This window comes from Prosopis cineraria, unplaced genomic scaffold, assembly GCF_029017545.1.
Source record: "Prosopis cineraria cultivar Desert tree isolate PC_DT_omini unplaced genomic scaffold, ASM2901754v1 PC14, whole genome shotgun sequence".
Lineage (NCBI taxonomy): Eukaryota > Viridiplantae > Streptophyta > Magnoliopsida > Fabales > Fabaceae > Prosopis > Prosopis cineraria.
In genome coordinates this window covers 25,062,514-25,084,598 of record NW_026555345.1, presented here as the reverse complement: position 1 = coordinate 25,084,598, position 22,085 = coordinate 25,062,514, and the positions used below count along the sequence as shown (strand labels likewise).

The following is a 22,085-nucleotide window of genomic DNA, read 5'->3' as shown; positions in this document are numbered from 1 at the left end:
AATTTAATATTATCACGTTACATTGCTAGATGTTTTCAGAACAACGAATTAAATTGATCACATAACAGGGAGTAATAATTTGTGGGCGATTGGGTTGTTATGAGATTGATAAGTCAATGTAAATAACAATGAATTTAATAATAATCAGGTTCATATATATATATATATAGGCAAAAATAATAATAATAACAGCACCAAATTTGGTACCCCATCATATTTCAAATAGAATTGTGTTCAATAAAAAAGATGCTTATAAGTAATTGAAAAAAGGAAAAATCTAAGTTAAGTATGTTTGTAAATACTTAATTTTTCGTGGGTTTAAAAAAAATTTAAAATTTCAGTTTAATCAGGGGGAAAAGTCAAACAAATTTCACTGATAAAAAGATCAAAATACCCTTTACTTATTATGCAGAATCATTAATCGTTAATTTTCTTACTGTACTTGTTAATTTATCAATATCACTTGTAAATTACATGCATTTGTTAGACAATCAGTAACATTAATTGTTAATTTGTTAATTTTACTTGTTAATTTATAAATTACAAAACCTATCAGTAATTTATAACTGATGTTAGTAAATTAATAAGTAAAATTTACAATTTAACAATTGATAATGTTGTTTATAATTGAAAAACTAATGTTAAGTCATATAATTATTGACATATTAACTCATGTAATTTACAACTTATATTGGTGAATCAACAAGTGCAGTAATAAAATTAACAATTAGTGATTCTGCTTAACAAGTGAAGGGTATTTTGGTCTTTTTACCAACAAAATTCTTTTGACTTTTCTCCCCTAAATTAAATTGATATTTTAAAAAAAATTTGGATCCACCTAAAATTAAGTTTCTACAAAGGTATTTGATTGAAATTCTCCCTTAAAAAAATCCAGCAAAATGAATTTTGCCAAAGTTTATCATAATTATTTGGCAAAATTAATATGATTATTTTTTTCCCAACATACTAAATTCAATTTTGATAAACATATTCATATGAAATAAATAATTAGAGCAACATTGATGACAATATAACTTCAAGAAGAAAAATAATATATCTGTTTATCATTAATGGGTATCTTTTTCCCATGAAACGCATGGAAGATATGGTAACAGTTTAGTAAAAAAAATGGTAATTTAATTTGTTTAACATTAAAACCCTATGAAAATATGCAAAAAAATATTTAAAAATTAAAAAGAAGGTTGATAGAGCTAAGTAAAGCGTGGAGAAAAGTATTTAAAAAATGATTGTACAAAACTAGATAGGTTACGTTCTCACTCCTTTACTATATAAAAGATATTTTTAATCAAACCATATAAAGTGATAAAAATTAGTTTTTTTAATTAAAAGTACAACAATATTTTAATTTTGCTCCTAATTATTATAAATAAAAAATAAATATCTTTTTTAAAATAAATTAATGAGAGTATTTATCTTTTTTCTTTCTAATTTAATAAAGGTATAATGGTTCATTCATTAAAAAAATGCTAATAATCTCTTATATTTAGAAAAAAAATATTTTAAAAGACTTTTTATATATAAAGACAGAAGGAGTAATTTATACCCCATGAAAATTATGACTCCTCATATTTTTTATATTTTATAGTGACATGGTGATGATGATTTTAGTCGGCTTATGATATGCTTTATTTTTTCTTTTATTGAGATGAATATGTTTACTGTATTAAAAAGAAATGTTAAGATAATAATTTTGCCCATTAATTTTATTTATCATTTTAAATCAATTCATTCAGTTTAAGTTGTGTCGTAATGATTTTTAAAGTTTAAAATTCATCTTAAATTCTTGTCTTTTAACGACATACATAATGCTTGAAGAACAAATCTGAAGCTGGATAGTGAATTTTGAAATGCTTTAAAATTTAGGATAAACATAATTTTCAGTTCATGTACTTTACTCAGGTTTTATATTTAATCTCTATATTTTTTTTAATATTTTAAGTTCCTATACTTTTATTTTTTATTATTTTTTATCTCTTTATGACCAAAATATGGAGACATTGGAAACTAAATAAAAGTGTAAAGACTTAAAACATTAAAAAAAAGTGTAAGGATAAAAAACAAAATACAAGTAAAGTGCAGAGATTAAAAGTTATATTTGCCCTAAAATTTATATAAACTATCATTGTCCTCTTACAAGCATAGCTTTTTCCATTTATATATCCATGCATGTCTGTGGAATGACAAGGTATTTTTAATGAGTGTTTGGAGTTCACTCCCTCCGTTGAGTGATTAAATGTTAAAAAATATAAGATATTTTTTTGATGAAAAAACATAAGATATTTTTAACATTTTAAGACATAATTATTGCATTTTTTAAATTATTTTATATTTATTTTAAATTGAAACATCTTATTAAATAAATGTAAATATAAAAAATGATATTAGTTCAAAGATAAATAACTACTTTATCGAAAGATAAAATTTGATTAAAAATACTTTATATTTTTAAATAAATAAAGTACATCTCATGATTATATTTATTAATTATTAACAATTTAAGAGTTTTTACTATAATGATGAATACAATACATTGAATAAAGATGATAAATATTATGATTAATAAAAAAAATAGACTTTGCTTTTATTATAGTTTTTATTTATGAGTTCATATCATATTTTTTAAAAAAAGTGTTGGCAAACTACCCAACACTTAAATCAACTGACAAGAGGTCATCCTAACTTAATCAAAGGTCTCAAGTTTGAATCTTTAGGAATGCCACCAGCATGGCAAATTCCTCTTGGGGGTGTAGTAGAAGCTTCCCCTAGAAATGGGTTAACCTAGTCTCAATCCAAATTAGTCTAGCCCTGCGTTTATGGGTTGGGATATCGAATGCTATCATACAAAAAAAAAAGTGTTGGCAAGTGGCAACCAATGAGCATTGAGCCAAGTAAAAGGGATTGGTTTCTTATAATGAGACAAATTAAGATTTAAATTTTTATTGGAAGAAATTCTTACATTTTAATATCAATCTTATTTCAAACAAGATTATCTCTAATGGGAAGATACTCATAAATAATAATAGTGCTTGTAAGATTAATTCTCTTTGATAAGTTATCAAAAATTGAGATTATGAATTTTTTGAAACTTTTTTTTAAATATTTTTAACGTTATATGAGTAGGTGTAAAAGTAATCAGATTGTTAACTTTGATCGTTAAATATTTATTGTGCATGCTACATGTCAGCCTTTGCTAATGTGGACTAATAAAGGGACAAAAATACCTACGAAGTCCGTGGCCAGAGGCAAAAATACTCATAATGTTATTAGAGTTGGTGTGAAAGTGACTGATCCATCAAATCCCTTAAATGTTAACTGCTTAATTGATACCTAAGTACAAGTTAACTATTTTTTTGTTGACATGAACAAAAAATATTCTCAAATGAAGTTCTTTGGAGGTTAATCAGTAATTGTATGAATATCATGTGAAAAAATATCATTTTAATTAAATATCAAATTAAATCGCTTGTTTCTTTGTAGTAATGGCGACAACCATTTGAAAATACTGAACCTATTATGAATAAAATTGCTTAAGGTTGTGACAATGTTCTTAAGGTAAGGCGACATAGGAGGTGTGCTCACTCTCAATCTTTAATTGTATATAACCTATCTCACTATGTTAAATATTATGTTTTGCAAATAAGAAAAATGAGTAGAGATGGAGAAATGAAGGGAGTAATGATAAAAAGAAACCATGTGGCATGAATTTTGACGGATTGGTCACTAATTATGGGTGCTCATATAATGATCGATGAACATCTGTAAAAATTCATCTAGGAATATTTTTTATCTACATTAACAAAAAAGTAGTCAACTTCTGCTTAGATGTCAGTTAAACGGTCAATATTTAAGAAATTTAATAGACTGAAAACTTTTGTACCAACGTTGATAACGTTGTGGGTATTTTTGTTCTTGGTTGACAACTTCATGAGTATTTTTGCCTTTTTATTAGTCAACGTCAGTAAAGGCTAACACGTGGTATGCACAGTCAGCATTTAATAGTTAAAGTTAACAATATTAAGTCAAAGTTAACGATCTAATCACTTTGGCACTCACTCATATAACGTTATGAGTATTTTTACCCTTTTCCTTACTTTAGGATATTAAGTGTCCATAACTGACAACTTTGTGGGTATACTTACCCTTTTACCCTAATGATAATATATAAAATTAATAAATATTAGTTTAGTTGGTAAATATTTAGATTATAATGTACAAGATCATGACTACCAACGTGAGGACTTTATTGATGATCGATTTGTAAATATATTTTTAAGTACCCTCTGAATTTGGAAGCATATTTTGGTCTTTAATGGGTTCTTATGATTCAACATATCTAGATTTTTTTAGATAAATATATATATATATATATACTCTCTCATTAAAAATATTTTGAGGGGTTAGATATTAAAAAATGCAAGACATTTTTAATTTTTAAGGTGTAATTATACCTTTTTAAAAATATTTATATTAAATAAATTATTTTATACTTATTTCAAGATAAAACTCCTTATTAAATATGAATAAATGTAAATTAATTTAAAAATAAATAATTATTTTATTAAAATAAAATTTAATTATAAATATTTTATATTTTTAAACAGACAGTAAATATTCTTAAGATTAATATTATTTGATTATAAAAATTAACAAGAAAGTGGAAAATCAGGAGTTGAAGTAGAAAAAGCGAGTCGCAAACCATCTGGAAATCTTCATCTTGAGTAGCCAGAAAAGGCAGTAAATGAGAATCAAACTTGTCCAGTCTTTGACGTTCCTTCGTCTTAAATTCAACTGCCTCCTCCTTTATTATATTATTCCCCACAAGCACATCCCAACAACGCATTCTTCCGTTGCAAATCGGGATTGTTTTGGATCCAAACGACCAACGACAACGACACCGTCCTCGTTTCGATTTCCTCAAGGTGTCTTTATTGGTGGTCATCGATTTCAATGGCAACAGAGCAGTTGATGTGCAGTGGAAGTCCCCGCTACGTTCAAATGCAATCGGAGCCGTCGACGGCGATTTCTTCTTCTGCATCATTCCGCTTTGGCGGCGGCCCTGAGCCTACTCGAATTTTCGATGAGTTGCCAGAAGCCACCATCGTCTCCGTCTCTCGTCCCGATGCCGGCGACATCAGTCCTATGCTTCTCTCTTACACAATTGAGTTTCGTTATAAACAGGTGCCGACTTTCCCTTCGTACTTGTGCTTTTTGACTTTTTGGGGAATCCCTTAAAGTCATGCGATCACAAACCGAGATCCTGTTCCATCATTACATGCTTATCTGAATTGGGACGAAGAAGCCATTCATGTGGGGGAAATGAAATTGGGTCGGATGCTCGAGTGATTTTTTTTTCTTTTGCTGTGCTTGCATCCACCAAGTATGTACTTTACCAGCAAGCATAATGCAATTGCAATTGTCTGTGCTGGATTGGTGGATGTACACAGTCTTTTCTTTGGTCTCAAAAGGCCGCTATTTAGTTACAGCATTAAGCTTGTCTTTCTCCTATCGGTTTCCTTAATTAAGATTCTCTCCTTTTATAAATATTTTCTTTGCAGCCTAATCTTTTGACTTCTTCCACCGTTCTTTTGTTGATCGATTGATATGCCTTCTACAATTGGCATTCACCTTGCAGTGGTTTAGGGTTCTTGAGCTTGTTTTCGTTGAATTTTTTTTATTTGTGCTGTTACACTGTCCATTTTATTTGAGGAAGGGAAAGAGAGGGGGGGGGTCCCTGCACTAGAGCTTATATGTTAGAAAGCCTTGCTGTAGGAGTGTACTTATACAGCTCTTTTTCATACCAGTTCAAGTGGCAATTGGTGAAGAAGGCTTCTCAAGTATTTTATTTGCATTTTACATTGAAGAAACGTGCCTTTATCGAGGAAATTCATGAGAAGCAAGAGCAGGTATTTGTCAAACAATGTTGTTTATTCTTATTTTTTGATTACTCACTTAGCTGTTAATGCTTTGCACACGCATACAATTGTTATTCATCCTTTCAATCTCTGCAACATTTTTGGATTTTATTTGCTGATATCTTGTATATCTAGCTATGTTTGGATTGTGATGTAATGTTCACTTAAATATTATATTAAAGGTTAAAGAATGGCTTACCAATCTAGGAATAGGAGAACACACTGCTATGGTGCAAGATGATGATGATGAAACTGTTCATCTACGCCATGATGAAAGTGCTAAGGACAGGTGACAAGCAATTTTTCGTTTGTTTGTTTGTTTGAGCAATCTTAGAATTCCTATGTGAATGATAGCTGTTTTTTGGTCCAGAGATGTCCCATCTAGTGCTGCTCTACCAATTATACGGCCAGCCTTAGGAAGACAGGATACCATGTCAGACAGATCAAAGACCGCAATGCAAGGCTATTTGAATCACTTTTTAGGAAATATCAATATTGTTAACTCTCCAGAGGTATGCTTTGTGCATGCAAAACTGGAAAAGAAAAATATTTTGCCATGTTATAGAAGCGATTCTTCTAATGCCTTCTCATTGATTTATAGTCTTGGCTTGAGTCTATCATAGACATATAAGACATGCATTTGCGCAATTTTAAAATCATTGGTTATTTGTCTTTACTTGAAGCAGTTGGGTACTGTAGGTTTGCAAGTTTTTGGAAGTATCAAAGTTATCTTTCACAACTGAGTATGGCCCTAGCCTGAAGGAAGATTATGTGATGGTGAAGCATCTGCCGACAATTCCTAAGGATGATGATTCCAGAAAATGTTGTTTGCCTCGGTGTTTTAGTTGTTGCAATGACAACTGGCCGAAGGTAGTGATATCCTACATCTGAACTTGCGCAATAGGCTGCAATTGCTTTGGTTTCTCTTGACACATGTAGAAGCTAGGCAACTTGCATGCGATGTCTGTGCACTACTGAGGAAGTCACACATGCATACATTCATATGGCTTAAACAGGGGGAAACCTGCAATGTGTGTGCAAAACAGAAGAAAATTGAGACATTTATGTGTTTCATTTCTCTCCTTTGAAGCTCTTAAAATTTGAACTTGTCATATGCTGATATGCTGTTATATTGTAATAAGTTTCTTAAACATAGAAGATTTTAATCTGATTGAGGGCCTAGATCATTTAGTTAGAATGGCATTTTTTGTCACTTGAAGTGTTTTGAGAGCATCAAGAAAAATCCTTCATACATACGAATACCTCAGGTTTTGTTGTGTTGCCTTGTGTGGTGTGCCATATCTCATGTTTCTTCAGTCTCCAGTCTTCCTGGACTGTTCTTTGTGGTTTGATATATTATAATTGCTTAGGGGCTTATATCATATGGCATGAGATGTACTGATGTTATTTTAGTTGTTTTGGAGTGACTTCTATTAGAATTGATGTAAATACTCCCCGTGTTACTTTCCTGTCTTGTTAAGTGCAGGTTTGGGCTGTACTAAAACCTGGATTCTTGGCACTGCTGGCTAATCCATTTGATAGCCAACCTTTGGACATTATTGTTTTTGATGTTCTACCTGCCTCAGATGGGAATGGGGACGGTCGTTTATCATTGGCAAAAGAAATGAAGGAACGGAATCCTTTACGACATTCATTCAAGGTGAGAAGGGTGCTCACTCACTGTTGTTGTTTCATAGTCTTGTGGCTTTAAAGAATAGAGTGGGTGTTCTTACTCTCTCTTAGGGTGTCATAATAAAATTTTTTATTACTTAACTAGATCATTGGTGAATGTTACCTGTTGTCTAGTGAAAATATACTAAGAAAGTTAAGTTTTAACCCTTCATAAATTTTAGGTGACTTGTGGAAACCGGAGTATTAGGATAAGAGTAAAAAGTAGTGGTAGAGTCAAGGATTGGGTTGCTGCAATTAATGATGCTGGACTCAGGCCTCCCGAAGGATGGTGTTATCCTCATCGCTATGGTTCATTTGCTCCTCCAAGAGGCTTGATTGAAGATGGAAGTCAGGCCCAGTGGTTTGTTGATGGCAGAGCAGCATTTGAGGCCATTGCTTCTTCAATTGAGGATGCAAAATCAGAGGTTAGATTACCATTCACCAGAGCATTCAAGGCCATTTTGACAGATTAAAAGTTGTTAATAGACCAATAATAGTGATGGTTTTTAAGTTTATATACAATGATTGAAAGGTTTATGCAGATATTTATTTGTGGGTGGTGGCTTTGCCCGGAGCTGTATTTGCGGCGTCCTTTTCATACTCATGCTTCATCAAGGCTTGATAATTTGCTGGAAGCAAAAGCTAAGCAAGGGGTTCAGGTGAATCTAAGATGGAAACTTTTGGACATTTCCTTTACTGTGCCCCTTAGTTTTAATGAAATAATCATTGTTTTGCATTAACTTTGTTATTGCTTTGTTTATATTGTAAAAGACACGCAGTCATTCTGATGTTATTCAATATGATGCTTGTTTTCAGTCAATTATTTGATCTTTCAAGTGTAAAAATGTTTGAACTTTAACTGGAGACTCTGTTTGATCCATGTGGTTGTAAAGAAATACATTTTCTCACGTTTAAATTTTCACCAAAGCAACTGCTAGATCCCTGTAGTTGTTTGCATATGTACTCTCTCTCTCTCTGTGCATGCATGCGTGCATATATCTGCTCAGATAGAGTATAATATATTTTGTTATTAAATGAATAATATTGTTTGACAGCAGAAGCCAGCTTTTAAGAAATATTGTCCTCTTCAGAATGGAATATACAGAGACCACTAAGGGGATTTAATTAAATAATTTATTACTTAATAATTCACTAGTTTATGAGCTGATAAATTTCTTAAGGTTCTTGGGTGACTTGACTTATATCTGGCTTAGAGTTCAGAGGTGTTTGTACATGGCATCAATGCTCTTATTTTTAATGCAGATCTACATTCTTCTCTACAAAGAGGTGGCTCTTGCTTTGAAAATTAACAGTGTCTATAGCAAGAGAAAGCTTCTTAGCATTCATGAAAATGTGAGGGTACTACGCTATCCTGACCACTTTTCTTCTGGTGTTTACCTGTGGTATGTGTATTCTTGAAAAGCTTTATTATCTTTTATTTTGTAATTTCTTTTGTTTTCTTTGAAAGTATCCATTATAATGCACGCATTTTGTTTCTGATATTGCTCATGATTATATACAGGTCCCACCATGAAAAACTGGTCATTGTTGATCACCAGATTTGCTTTATTGGAGGACTGGATTTATGCTTTGGTCGTTATGATACGTCTGAACACATGGTGGGAGATTCCCCTCCACTGATATGGCCTGGAAAGGACTATTATAACCCAAGGTAACTTTTTGGCATCATAGAAAGATTAAGAAGGCCAAGAAATTACATGTATGTTCTTATGATCCAAAAGATAGGGGCACAAGAGTAAAATGATGATGATATGCTGTTCTTACTATTATTGCTGAATTGGTATGTTCATAGAGTGCATTTTTCCTGTAGATACAATGTCATTTAGTGATCATACAAAAAAAATAACTCAGTTGCTTGTGCAAATTAATTTGGATGCTTTTGGTCTTGCTTGTTTCACTTTCATTCCAATGGTCATTCTGTTTAAGAAAACTATACATTAGGGTTGGCACCTGGTATGTGGTTAGGTTGATCATTCTTCTTGTTGATTGAAGACCAATTGTCCCGGGTCGGATATAATCAATGGGTTCCTGTTCGATTTTACCAGGGAATCTGAGCCAAATTCATGGGAAGATGCAATGAAAGATGAATTGGATCGTGGAAAATATCCTCGAATGCCATGGCATGATGTTCATTGTGCCCTTTGGGGGCCACCGTGTCGTGACATTGCTAGACATTTTGTTCAGCGATGGAATTATGCGAAGGTAAGTCTTTGTCTGCAAGCTCATTAAAGTTTCAACCGTTGCAGTCCTAAATTCCTAAGAGATATAATGCAGTTCTTTTTTCCCCTATCAGAGGAACAAAGCTCCAAATGAGCAAGCAATACCATTACTTATGCCTCAGCATCATATGGTTATCCCACACTACTTGGGTAGAAGCAGAGAGATGGAGATCGAAAGCAAGAATACTGACTATCATATGGGCATGAGGAGGGAAGATTCCTTTCCCTCATCCCAAGATATTCCTCTACTTTCACCCGAGGACTCTGGTGGGATGGATGCTTCTTTAGGAGACACTGCATTAAATGAGTTAAGTTCCTTTTTACATCACCTTGACCAGCCAGCCAGGGTCAGCAGCGGTCGTCCTTTTCCTTTCCGGAAGGCCAAAATTGAACCAATAGGTCCAGATACACCAATGAAGGGCTTTGTAGATGATACTGACTCTATGGATCATCATGGAAAGATGCTTATGGACAGAGTAGCTCACGTCAGTATACATAATTCAGGTCCAGAATGGTGGGAGACACAAGAACGAGGTGACCAGGGAAGTTTTGCAGATGAATCTGGACAAGTTGGTCCTCACGTTTCCTGTCGTTGTCAGGTGTGTTGTTCTCATTCTGTCCATGTGTTAGTGTCCTCAAACATAGATGTGTCAATGACTCTGCATTTATCTTTTTCTGTGATATGTCTTATATAATCTGAATAAGAGCTTCAAGTATCTGAAATATTATAAAAGCTATTTACATCATTAGATATTGTTTGTTTAGAGAAGCCAAATATCTTGAATCTCCTTGCATTTATCTACTTAGGTTATTCGGAGTGTTAGTCAATGGTCTGCTGGAACTAGCCAAACGGAAGAAAGTATCCACAATGCTTATTGCTCTCTTATTGACAAAGCAGAATACTTCATCTACATTGAGGTATGATACAAGATTTCCTTTCTTATCATCCTTACATGATGTAGGAGGAAAACCTAAGGGAGAATGATAGAAAGGTCCTAGAAGGACCAATTAATTTAATTTAAGTCCTAAGTGCCAACTCTAGAAATTTACTAGTTCGGTTCTCAATTTTGCAAATTTGTTGTGTTAAATTTGTAACTTATTTTCTAAATTTTAATATGGTTGAAGAATAAACAAATTTGTTTTCCCTGTTAAAACAAAATTGCAAAATTGAAAATTGAATATGCAAATTTCTAGAGTTTGACATTCGAGACCTAAATTGAATTAATTGGTCTTTTGGGACCTCTTTGTCATTCTCCCAAAACCTAAGGCTTTTATTATATTGCTCTGTTTCCACTTTGATGTTGGAGTTTGGGAAATGATTCATCAGATGAAGTGTTAAAAGAAAGGGTGTGTCTACATTTAACTGTGCTTTGTTTTTTCCTGATGCCAAAACCATCTCTGTTGAGGTTTATTTTCTTTGTTTATTTCTTTTTTGTCTTTAAGTTTTAAGATAAGTTCTTCCTTTAACATCTTGATATTTTCACTTTTCTAACATTTTTATTTGAGAAGGGGGAAGATGATTTTTCATGATAAGGCACATGAGCTTTTTTGTCAAATGCTGTAGTGCAAGCTTTTGCCACCTATAGTTGAATTGCCTATGCGGCAATTTTTGGACTTCTGGACTCCTGGCCTACTTATTTCTACAAATAGCCTGAATCTTAGTGCAAAAGTCTAAAACTGCCACTCATTGATTGCCCTGATAGTCAGCCATGTCTTTTTTTCTTTATTTTCCTTTATATTGAATGTCATTTATAGTCTATGCCATCCCTTTCTGTGCAAAAGCAATGCAACAGGAACAATAATGGGTTAAGTGGAGTGCATGTATAATTAATGGGTATTGCCGTGAACTATTAGCTGAGTTATATTGGTATACATGTCTATCATTTAGTTCTTTTTTTTTTTTTTGGCAGAATTCCTTTCTCTAATTATTCAGTTATTAGTTTGTACAATGAGTCAATGACCCAAAACTGTAGTTTGGATACTGGAAGGCCACATAGGATCAGGATACACTTATATGCAGGATTAAATATGTTTTATAGGAAAACGATCAATAACTTTTTAAAATTAAATCAGATCAGGAGGGAATTTGTGATTAGCATGCTGCCTGGTTTCATAAATAGGAGCCTGCTGAAATATGATAATAATATATTTTGAAGAAACGTAGGCTAGTAAATAATTATTATTCTAGGAAGAAATAGGTTTTCTTGTATTATTTTAATATGTTGTTTCCTTTGTGTTATTTTAATATTTTGTAAGAGAAAATCTTAACATTGACTTTATATGGAAATTTTATTAAGGTTTCCTTATTAGGGATTATAGCTTTGTTTAAATAGACTAAGTTGTACTTGTAATGAGTACACTTGATGAATGAATGAGTATCATGAGTAAAGTCTGATGGCTCTTCCTCTCTCTGCGTTTGTCTCCCTCTGTTGCTCCCCCAGTGTTCTGTTCTTCATCTTCTTCATTTCTCCCTCCCTGTTTCTGGTTTCTCTCTACTCTCTCCCTCTGTCCAGAACTGTGCTAGTGTGTGTGAGTGTGTGTTACATCGGAGCCCTTCTCAGATGAATTGAAAAAAAAATAATAATAATTAGCACAAGAAGGCAAAAAGGAGAGGAGCTTGGCGTAATTAAAGGCCTTGTCTCAAGAAATCAATAATAGAGCTATCTAAAAACTTGTGATACAATAAAGGGAAAATCACTGTCTCATTAAATATAATTGAGCAGCCTGCTTTATCTTGGTTGGTTTCAATATGGACGTGTGTATGTGTATTTTGTGCTTCGCATTTCATGGACTTAATTGAATCAGCTTTGATGAACTGATATAATAAATATATTTTACCACCCCCTCTCTTGGAAAAAAAATATCTTGTAGCACATTTTCTCGCATGGAGGATTATCCCTAGTTTTGTATGCTTGATCTTCGTTTCTAACATTGTTCTGATCGTTCTATTTCATCCCTGGCAACTTGCACCAGAATCAATTTTTTATCTCAGGTCTTTCAGGAGACGAGATGATACAAAATCGTGTTTTAGAAGCTTTGTATCGGCGGATTATGCGAGCTTACCATGACAAAAAACCTTTTAGGGTTATAATTGTGATACCACTGCTTCCTGGTTTCCAGGTTCTAAGTATTTATTTTTTGTGTTTGCTTCAACGCTAACAACTATAGTGTATTCTTTTCATATAGTGTATTCTTTTCATATGGATATTGGACTTACTTCTTAATTATGTAGGGAGGCCTGGATGATAGTGGTGCAGCATCTGTCAGAGCAATAATGCATTGGCAGTATCGAACCATTTGTAGAGGACAAAATTCTATATTACATAAACTATTAGAATTTCTTGGTTCAAAAGTACATGATTACATCTCTTTCTACGGCCTTAGGGCTTATGGTAGACTCTCTGATGGTGGTCCTGTTGCAACCAGCCAGGTATCCCCTGCATTTATATGTCTTATGCTTAAGTTAATAGATCAAAGGCAACTCATTTAAGCATACTGCAGGTATATGTTCACAGTAAAATCATGATTGTTGATGACTGTACAACTTTGATTGGATCTGCTAATATTAATGATAGGAGTTTACTTGGCTCCAGAGATTCTGAGGTATCGCTTTTTTACATTCTGTAATTGTGTTATCCTTTTTTGTGAAGGGCCAGATATTCCATGTTCCATATTCCATCAAACACTTATTCTACATTTTCTCAACTCCTTTTTTTTTTCCCAGATATTTTTTGTTGCAAGATGTGAAGTTAAAAAAAAAAAATTGGTTTTCCATGAATATCTTGGAATTTTTTTCTCCAAATGATCTATTGGATCTGAAATATGGAATATTTTAAGTAATGCTACAACAACTAAAGCCGATATTCAAAACTCTCAATTTGTGGTTGTCTCAAAATCTCTTTTTTGCTTGCCAACGTCTTTATCACCCACAAAATTTAGAATGTTGGCTGTTGGCTGATCTCTCTGTTTATTTATTTTTTTTTTTGGTAGGAGTTGGCTGACCTCTTTTAATTGTTACGTGCTACATGCTTCATTTTGGCCTTCTCTACAGTTATTCTATTGTTAAATTTCGGCCAAAAAAAGAAAATTTTGATTGTTAATCAATGCATGATTGTTGCACCTTCTTTCATTATTTCTTTGCCTCATCTGTGGATTTCAGATCGGTATAATTATAGAAGACAAAGAGTTGATTGATTCGTTTATGGGTGGAAAATCATGGAAAGCGGGAAAATTCTCCCTAACTCTGCGGTTGTCATTATGGTCTGAACACTTAGGTTTGCAAGCAGGGGAGGTTAGTGCATTTCAATCCTTCGGGGAGAGTGGTTGTTCCATTTGGCTGTTCTGTAATGACTCTGTTTATATATTATTCCTCAGATTAATCGAATAATGGACCCAATCGTTGAGGCTACATATAAGGATATTTGGATGGCAACAGCAAAGGTAATAAGAAAATAAAATGTTAATTTGTTTTACTCCTTTGAACTGTAACGTGTTGAATATTTATGACAATATCCTTGAACTTCTCAACACCATTGCATAATTTTGAGGTCCAGGACCGTAGGCTGTTCTTATAGAGATTAAAACAAAGAGAAGAGTTCCATGATGGTTTTTATATTAACATTGATACTTTAAAGTGATCCCGCCCAGCTTTCAAATTTCTCTTTTTTTTAAGAAATTTAGAGTTCATTAAACACAACTACAATTTAAAAATTTGGACTTCCTCTCGTTTGAGTACTGTGCCTTATCTGTCATGCTAATGTCCTATTGAGCTGGAGTTTATGGTGGCTGAACTTGTCTCTTCATTTTGAGCGTTTTGATTTTTTTTTTTTTTTTTTTTGCAATTTGTATCCTTTTTTTCTTCAAACTCGTCTGAGGAGGATAATTCTTCATCTAGTCTTCTGCTTCAATATCTGAATAAAGAATACTATTATAATAATAATAAGACATGTTCCCATAGATTTTCTTCTATTTGGGCATTTTGTTGATGGTAGAGATTATAATCAACTTGTTCTTCTACTTGGTATATATATTTTCTGGGGCCAACATGCTTTTCACTTAAAAGTTGAGCATGTTAAATTGAAGCGGTCTGTTTCTATTTCAATCCTTGCCGCGCCCTGTTTCTCTAATATTAAATGGAAGTTTCAGACTTTCAGCCTAGAGTGTGTGGGTCTGTGTCTGAGGTTTCTCCATGCTTCAAGTGTAATGTGCTTTCATGTGAAGGGGCATGATAGACAAGTTTTTTCGTGTCAAATGAATGGTGGAATGAGATGGCATTTAGTTGATAATGTTTCTTAGCTATCAGTTTGTCTAATCCAGAAAAAAGTGTTGATGCACTGTGGGAATATCTGCTCTTTATTGTAAATACTGTATGGCCTTTATTAGTATCTATTAGGCTTTAGTAGTCATTATTAGTGATTATTTCCCCTCCTGTATATAGTCAGTATGTACCTCAATATGATAACCAATGAGAATTATCCTTTTCTCTGAAATTCCACACGAACCTCTTTAAATGAATTCTTTAGAAGATGCTGAACTGTAAAATAAAAAATATTCACACGTCAAGTGTTTATTGACTAATGTAATAGCAAACATCTAAAATGCTGTATTATCAAAGTTTTATAACTCCTTATTCTTATCGTGCAGACAAATACTGCAATTTATCAGGATGTCTTTTCTTGCGTACCTAATGATCTGATTCACACCAGGTATGACCGTGACCGTTTTCGTGCTTCTTTCTGTTTTGGGTGGCTCTAACGCTGAGTTTGGATTGAAGAAAAAGTTTTACGAAAATAGTAATGAGAGAAAACCAAGAGACAAAATTTTCGAAAATAATAATTTTTTTACTATTTTTAAAAGTTCTCTCTCCTGTTTTTTTTCTTTTTATTTTTCTTTCCATCCAAACAAACGATTCATCTAATCTCTCGTCTTGCTTTGTGCAGACTTACTTTCAGGCAAAGCACAGCTCTCTGGAAAGAAAGAATTGGCCATACTACCATTGACTTAGGAATTGCCCCTGAAAATTTGGAATCCTATCATGATGGAGATATCAAGAAAACTGATCCTTCGGAAAGGTTGGCTTCCGTGAAGGGTCATCTTGTTTCCTTTCCCTTGGAGTTCATGTGTCAAGAAAGTCTAAGACCTGCTTTTAATGAAAGTGAATACTATGCTACTCAGGTTTTCCACTAAAATATGCTTACCTGAAGCAAGCATTTTTTTTTCTTGCTCGCAGGGAATTTAATTTATTTTTTTTGCAGAATTTTGTTTTATTAAAATTCTGCAAGAGCGAGATGAAAGGAAAGGAGAGGCTGTAGTTATATATATAAATATTTTTTTCCCCTCCCTTTTTTTTTTTTTTTTGCAGAGGTCATATGGGCGCTAGTTGTATAAAATTCATTGCTCAATAAAACACATTTACTCTAATGACTATCTTCATTACATTCTTTTTTGTCCTTTGCTCCGGACAGTATTTAAAGAAGTTTCATATGAATCTCTCTCTCTCGACAAAAGGTCTAGAAAACTGCGTGTATTAATGCCAATCAAGACAATGCATATGTGAAACAATAATTAAGCATAATTTGCCATATTATCTGCGCATCGGTTGGATGCAAGTGGTACGTAGAAAGATCTTCTCTTTGGGGAGGGTTATTGACTCCAATTTTTTTCCCCAAATAAACACTCCCTTCATTTTATTATGTCTTTTTAATTAAAAAAATTTATATTACATGTCTTTTTATAATTTCAAAACAATATTTTAGTATAATAATAAACACTCCCTTCATTATTATAATAATATTTTTCAATATTTTTAGAGGTATTAAATGATGGACAATTTTAATAAAGTATGTTATACTTTTACATATTTAGTATTGTATTTTTTTAGAATAAATGAACAAATTATCTTGTCACCATTAGTTTCAGTAACATCATATACTATAAATTCATTTTTTATGTAAATTATTTTTTTAACTTTTAAAAACAGTGTAATTTAACCCTTATCATTAACAAAAATTAATTTTAACTGTTAATTAATATAAAATGTCAGAAAATGACAAAATTATAGCAAAAAAGCAAAAAATTTACAATGAAGGACCCCAAAAATTATAATCAAGGATTTAAAAAATTACATAAAAGGATCAATTTTTTTGGTTATTTTCTATAATTTTTGATATTCTTTTTTGTCATTTTCTAATTAATTAACAGTTAAAGTTATTTTTTGTTAATGGTAGAGATTAAATTGTACCATTTTTAAAAGTTAAGAAAATAATTTACATAATAAATGAGTTTAGAGTTTATAATGCTATTAAACTTAAAATTTAGGAATTAATTGGCTCATTTACCCTATTTTTTAACATAAATATAATAATTTTAAAAATACATATAATAAAAGGGAGTGACTAATATTTAAGATAATTTTTGAAAAATAGCAATGAAGGATAGCTGGAAGAAATTTATATCAGTCAAGAACTAATTATCAAAATTCAAATGGAAAAAAACTCAAATAAACTATTATTAATTTAAAATAAATTATTGTTAAAATTAAATAAATATTATTAATAAAAGAATGACTCTAATCAACAAGTGTTTACTTAAGTTTTGATAATAAATAATTTTTAATTAATATAAATTTTTTTAACAGTTCTTGATTGAGAGCTGTGTGCGCATCAGTAATCGCCCTGTCTGTGCAAAACATTCCTCCAGTCCAGCTCATCAAAAACAGTGGCAGATTTGATGCTTTGAATTTAGATCGAAGGCAGGAAATCAAGCAATTATGATGACATTTTATGTTAATTCTTATAATATAAATCATGGGATAAAGTTAGCCAATTTTATGATTTTTATAAGAATTAATATCTTTAAACTTGTAAAAAAAATATTTCACTTTTTAATTTTGCTCTTCACTAAAATTAATAATCACAATAAAATATGTCTAGAAATTAAACTTGTTACAATTAAAAAGGATTGAAAAAAAATTAATTACTATTTCATCCATTAAAAAAATATAAGACATTTTTAATTAAATTATAATCTCAATAAATTAGTTAAATATTTTTAAACTAATAATTAACATCATTCCTTCATATTTATTATTATTTAATAGGGTGTATCATTTAAAGATGAGATGTTGAATGATTTATGTAATAAGAATATTTTTAAAAAACTTATTAATTATATATTAAAAATATCAAACTGTTTTATATTTTTAAATCGATAAGTATATATTTGTCATATATTTATAATTTATAATTAAATAAGATTTCAAAATTCTGAACAATAATATATGTTATCCTGCCCAATGCACCCATCATCTCTCAGCATGATGATGCTGAGCTGATGCGTTCTTTTATTTAGCAAACCAATCTTGCGATCCCCCATAGTCTTGGCAAGTTTCTTGATTTCTCACTCGCTCCATTTGCGAGTGCCACAAACGCTTCCGATTCCGATCTTTGACGATCTCGTTCATCATCATGTCCTCTGGTCACCGGCATTACAACGTGAAGGTTCTCAACGAGGAGTCCGATTTTGAAGCACTCGCCTCCAAAGACGGCTATATCTCGATTTGTGGCTTCGGTTCGCTGCTCTCCGGTGTGTTTTTACTTTGTCCTGTAGTTTCTATTAAGGACTCCAGTTCTGTTGCTATGCATTCAATCGTAATGTGATGTCATTTGATGCAGAGAAAAGTGCGAAAAGCACATTTCCGGAGCTTATAAACTTCAGAATCGCCAGGTTGACCGGCTTCCGCCGTGTCTTCACGGGGGTGGGAGGCCTCTTCTTCGTTCACGGCATTGCTAACATGGCAACTGAGGTTTTTTTTGTTTTTTCTAAATTACTGTATTTCATCTGGATAGACTACTCTCTTGCCCCTTCTAGAGGAATTTTTTCTAGAACAATTTTTTCTAGAAGAACTATTGAAAATTAGTTGTATTTTTTTAAATATTACTTTTATTTAAAATAAAAAATGTAATGTAAATTTAAAAAAATTTCGTTTATATAGTGATAAAATTATAAATTTATTCTATTTTCAAATAAATAAAATTGATAGCTTAATCGCTTATCCTATTTTGGTGATGGATTGAGATCACTTATAACAGGCACAGGAAAAAGAAACTGATTTACATTATGATGAATTTAGTTCTTGGTATCTTGTGATAAAATGTTTTGTTTTACTTTTATTTAAAATAAAAAATGTAATATAAATTTTAAAAAAATTCGTTTATATAGTGATAAAATTTTAAATTTATTCTATTTTCAAATAAATAAAATTGATATCTTAATCGCTTATCCTATTTTGGTGATAGATTGAGATCACTTATAACAGGCACAAGAAAAAGAAACTGATTTACATTATGATGAATTTAGTTCTTGGTATCTTGTGATAAAATGTTTTGTTTTACTAAAAGGAGCTACCAGTAGTTAGTTGAACATGCTGATTTCCTTTACCGGTTTACACGAAAACGTAAATTTACCCTGATTTATTGTATTTGATTGATGACCTTCAGGAGATTGCTGGCCTCTCTGTTGAGCCTTGTGAAGGTGAAATCATTATAGTCACAGTTTTTGAGATTAAGAAATCAGAGGTATTAGCTCATGCTTTTTGAATTTTCCGTGAGGGTGGTCTGTCCTTAATCCTTATTAATATACCACAACTAAGTCTAATTTTAAGAGTTAGGAAGAATTCTTTTATCATTATGAATGAAATTTAACCCCATTTTTGTTGTCCTTTCGGAGTCAGATTCCAGCTTTTATTGAAAGGGAGCGCGAATATCGATTTTTAGCTGTGAGTTGCTTTTTGTATTGATGATCAAACAGATTTGGAATTTGGTTCAAGTATAACCCATTGTTGGCTTTCTCTGGCATAGGTCGTCCCTGAAACGCTGGACGGGAAGCCTTTTCCCAATGAAGCAGTATGCATTTCGAATTTAGCCTTGCGGCAGTCTCTATGTTTAGTTTATTTGTAAGGTTACTCGCTATTGGATTTACGATAGTTTGTGTTTCACCAATGCAGGTCCTTTGTTCTTCTTCTAGCGATGAGGAATTTTTCAAATTTAGGTGCAAAGGTAATTTTTCAAGTTTCTACTGGTGAGGAAATGCAACGAAAGGAAGAAGCTAATTATCTCAAATACGGCTTTGGCTAATTGTCATTCATTGACATTGCCACCATATTGGCCGATGTGTTTGACCTATATCATGTACGTATGTAAGATTAAGATTAGCTCTCCACAAATTTGTCTCAGGGATGCATGCAAAATGATAATGTTCATGCTTCACATACTGCTCTACAACTACATCATTACAAGGCAACCGGAGTATGACCCTGTACAATATTTGAACAGTTCCTTGTTTATATATCTGGCTTTATTAATATCCGTGTGATAAAGCAACTTGATGGCCATAAAGTTGTGGAAATACCTGGATGTCATTCTGATTTCTTTCACTTTCCCAGTCCAGCATTTGTAAATTGAAGCTGGTCTGTCAATGATGTTTACTAACCAAGTTAAACACAGTTTCAAAAGTAAATCTCATATTCCTTTTTGAAGACCGGGAAAATGGCTCATTTTGTCTGAGTTAGCAACACTTAGAAGATTGGACTCGGCTCAGATATCCCAATTTACTGTTGCCTTCAGCACCTTACATCAATTTTGGCTGTCTATTTTTCTCATTTTGTCATTTCTGTAACTTGAGTATTTCCTTATACCTGTGCCAATTCATGCAGAGGGCAGGGAAGTTTATTTTCAGCAATATGGAGAATACAAGATCCATAAGATTTGGCGGGATGATGTTCTACCCTGCCGTGTTTATCTGCGACACTGGTAGGTTCTCTGTTCCTTACATTAGAGAATCTGGCACCAGACTGTTAATGTATTCTTTTCATTACTTGCAGTCTCGCACACATGTAATTTACCTGCTAAATTATCTCAATCATAATACTATCCACACACCCCCCACCAAAAAAAAAAAAAATCTATGTAATTTTATTGTCAAAGGATTTAAATAATGGTTGGGCTAGAATGCCAATAAATAGATTTATCCGCTAGAATTATTTTGCTGTCCTAGCTTTGTTGGAATTATCTAAAGCATTTGCTTATAGCCTATCCGCTACATGACATGCATAGATTATGTTCTATTGTTATATATATCGGCTCAAAACGAATTACTGCAGTTTGCTGGCAGCGAAAAACCTTGGTGATGAAGCTTACAATAATTTTCTGGATCATACCTTCCTTGGAGACCGTAAGACAACCATACGTCAGTACTTAGAAAAGGTGGGAACGAGCATTATGGATGAAGAACCACCCGAATCTTTAAGAGCCCGTTATGGCGGTTGACGAAAGCAAGAAACAATGTACTTCCAGTGAAGGCTCTCATCTTTGCTGCTTCTGGAAAATTGTTATTTTCATCAATGACATATTGTGAGGTCTGGAATTCAGAATTAAACTAGAGAGTAGAGAAGAGGGTCTTGAGCCAATATGACAGACATCTTGGAATGAGGATATGGGCATTGACTCAGTAATAGTTGGCAAATAGGAATGGTGGCTACAACGAAAATGGAGAATGAGCCCTTGCATCGCAAAATTTACATGTTTATGCTTTTAGAAATAACTTTTTCATTAGAATTGTTGTTTGAGGGAAATTGAGTGGTACACCCACTTTGCCTGAGGAAGTTATTTTTCGCTTTACAAGGAGCAAGAAGCAAACATCATTGATGCTAAAGTTTCAAGCATTCTTTGGAAAAATTGCAAGTTAAAAATGAATATAAGAAGGAGAGAATAAAAGTAAGAGTATCATGTGACAATCATGTAATCTCTCAAACGTTAAAAATCAATGAATATATAATAATTTTTACACTTTTATGATGATTTAATTCAATAAAGTATTATGTCTGAAATTCTATTAGTCAATAATTGTCTACCTTCATTCAAGGAGTTATACATATAATTACAACAATAATCTAATCTGATTCAAAATCCAAGCACCATTTTCTTGTAAGCCAAATAGCTAATTGATACTTGTGTTAATTGGCTTGCATGTAATGTATATTTTTCTGATTATCAAACAATTGTTCTTATAAAACCTCCAATATTATCAATAAAGCCACGGATAAGGGTTGAAAATTGCTGTTTCTTTTTTATACTTTTGCCTCCTAGTGCATTAAAAAAAACCTTATGGATGTTTTGCTTCCTTACAAATCCTTCTCCCTTGTCTGTTTCCCTCCTTCCAGAACTTGTGAGAGAAACCCGGAAGC

At 32.4% G+C, this 22,085-nt stretch overlaps 2 protein-coding genes across 3 annotated transcripts; both read left to right on the top strand.

Moving 5' to 3' along the window:
* Positions 1–4,753: 4,753 nt before the first annotated feature.
* Positions 4,754–16,294, top strand: LOC129292817 (phospholipase D zeta 1). Of its 2 annotated transcripts, XM_054930467.1 has the most exons (20): positions 4,754–5,199; positions 5,823–5,924; positions 6,116–6,222; positions 6,304–6,445; positions 6,633–6,803; positions 7,420–7,593; positions 7,787–8,029; positions 8,147–8,263; positions 8,868–9,007; positions 9,127–9,276; positions 9,671–9,827; positions 9,919–10,443; positions 10,652–10,762; positions 12,818–12,964; positions 13,077–13,274; positions 13,346–13,447; positions 14,004–14,135; positions 14,219–14,284; positions 15,488–15,549; positions 15,784–16,294. In XM_054930467.1, the coding sequence occupies exons 1-20, from the start codon at positions 4,969–4,971 to the stop codon at positions 16,028–16,030; spliced, it is 3,324 nt and encodes a 1,107-aa protein (XP_054786442.1). In that variant the 5' UTR covers positions 4,754–4,968; the 3' UTR covers positions 16,031–16,294. The 2 variants fall into 2 exon arrangements, with proteins under 2 accessions (XP_054786442.1, XP_054786443.1); XM_054930468.1 differs by lacking the exon at positions 4,754–5,199 and having other exon boundaries at positions 5,828–5,924; positions 6,141–6,222.
* A 1,876-nt stretch (positions 16,295–18,170) lies between these two features.
* LOC129293680 (uncharacterized) lies at positions 18,171–21,572 on the top strand. The gene is made up of 8 exons (XM_054931757.1): positions 18,171–18,427; positions 18,517–18,647; positions 19,342–19,419; positions 19,575–19,619; positions 19,702–19,746; positions 19,848–19,899; positions 20,556–20,652; positions 21,003–21,572. The coding sequence occupies exons 1-8, from the start codon at positions 18,310–18,312 to the stop codon at positions 21,166–21,168; spliced, it is 732 nt and encodes a 243-aa protein (XP_054787732.1). The 5' UTR covers positions 18,171–18,309; the 3' UTR covers positions 21,169–21,572.
* The last annotated feature ends 513 nt before the right edge of the window (positions 21,573–22,085 follow it).

Bases quoted from the DNA above. Each gene is read 5' to 3' on its own strand.
- LOC129292817 (XM_054930467.1), top strand. From the start codon at position 4,969: ATGGCAACAGAGCAGTTGATGTGCAGTGGAAGTCCCCGCTACGTTCAA. The intron at 6,223-6,303 runs GTGACAAGCAAT...TTTTTGGTCCAG, and splicing joins GATGAAAGTGCTAAGGACAG to AGATGTCCCATCTAGTGCTG. The intron at 12,965-13,076 runs GTTCTAAGTATT...TTAATTATGTAG, and splicing joins CACTGCTTCCTGGTTTCCAG to GGAGGCCTGGATGATAGTGG.
- LOC129293680 (XM_054931757.1), top strand. From the start codon at position 18,310: ATGTCCTCTGGTCACCGGCATTACAACGTGAAGGTTCTCAACGAGGAG. The intron at 18,648-19,341 runs GTTTTTTTTGTT...GATGACCTTCAG, and splicing joins TTGCTAACATGGCAACTGAG to GAGATTGCTGGCCTCTCTGT. The intron at 19,747-19,847 runs GTATGCATTTCG...TCACCAATGCAG, and splicing joins AGCCTTTTCCCAATGAAGCA to GTCCTTTGTTCTTCTTCTAG.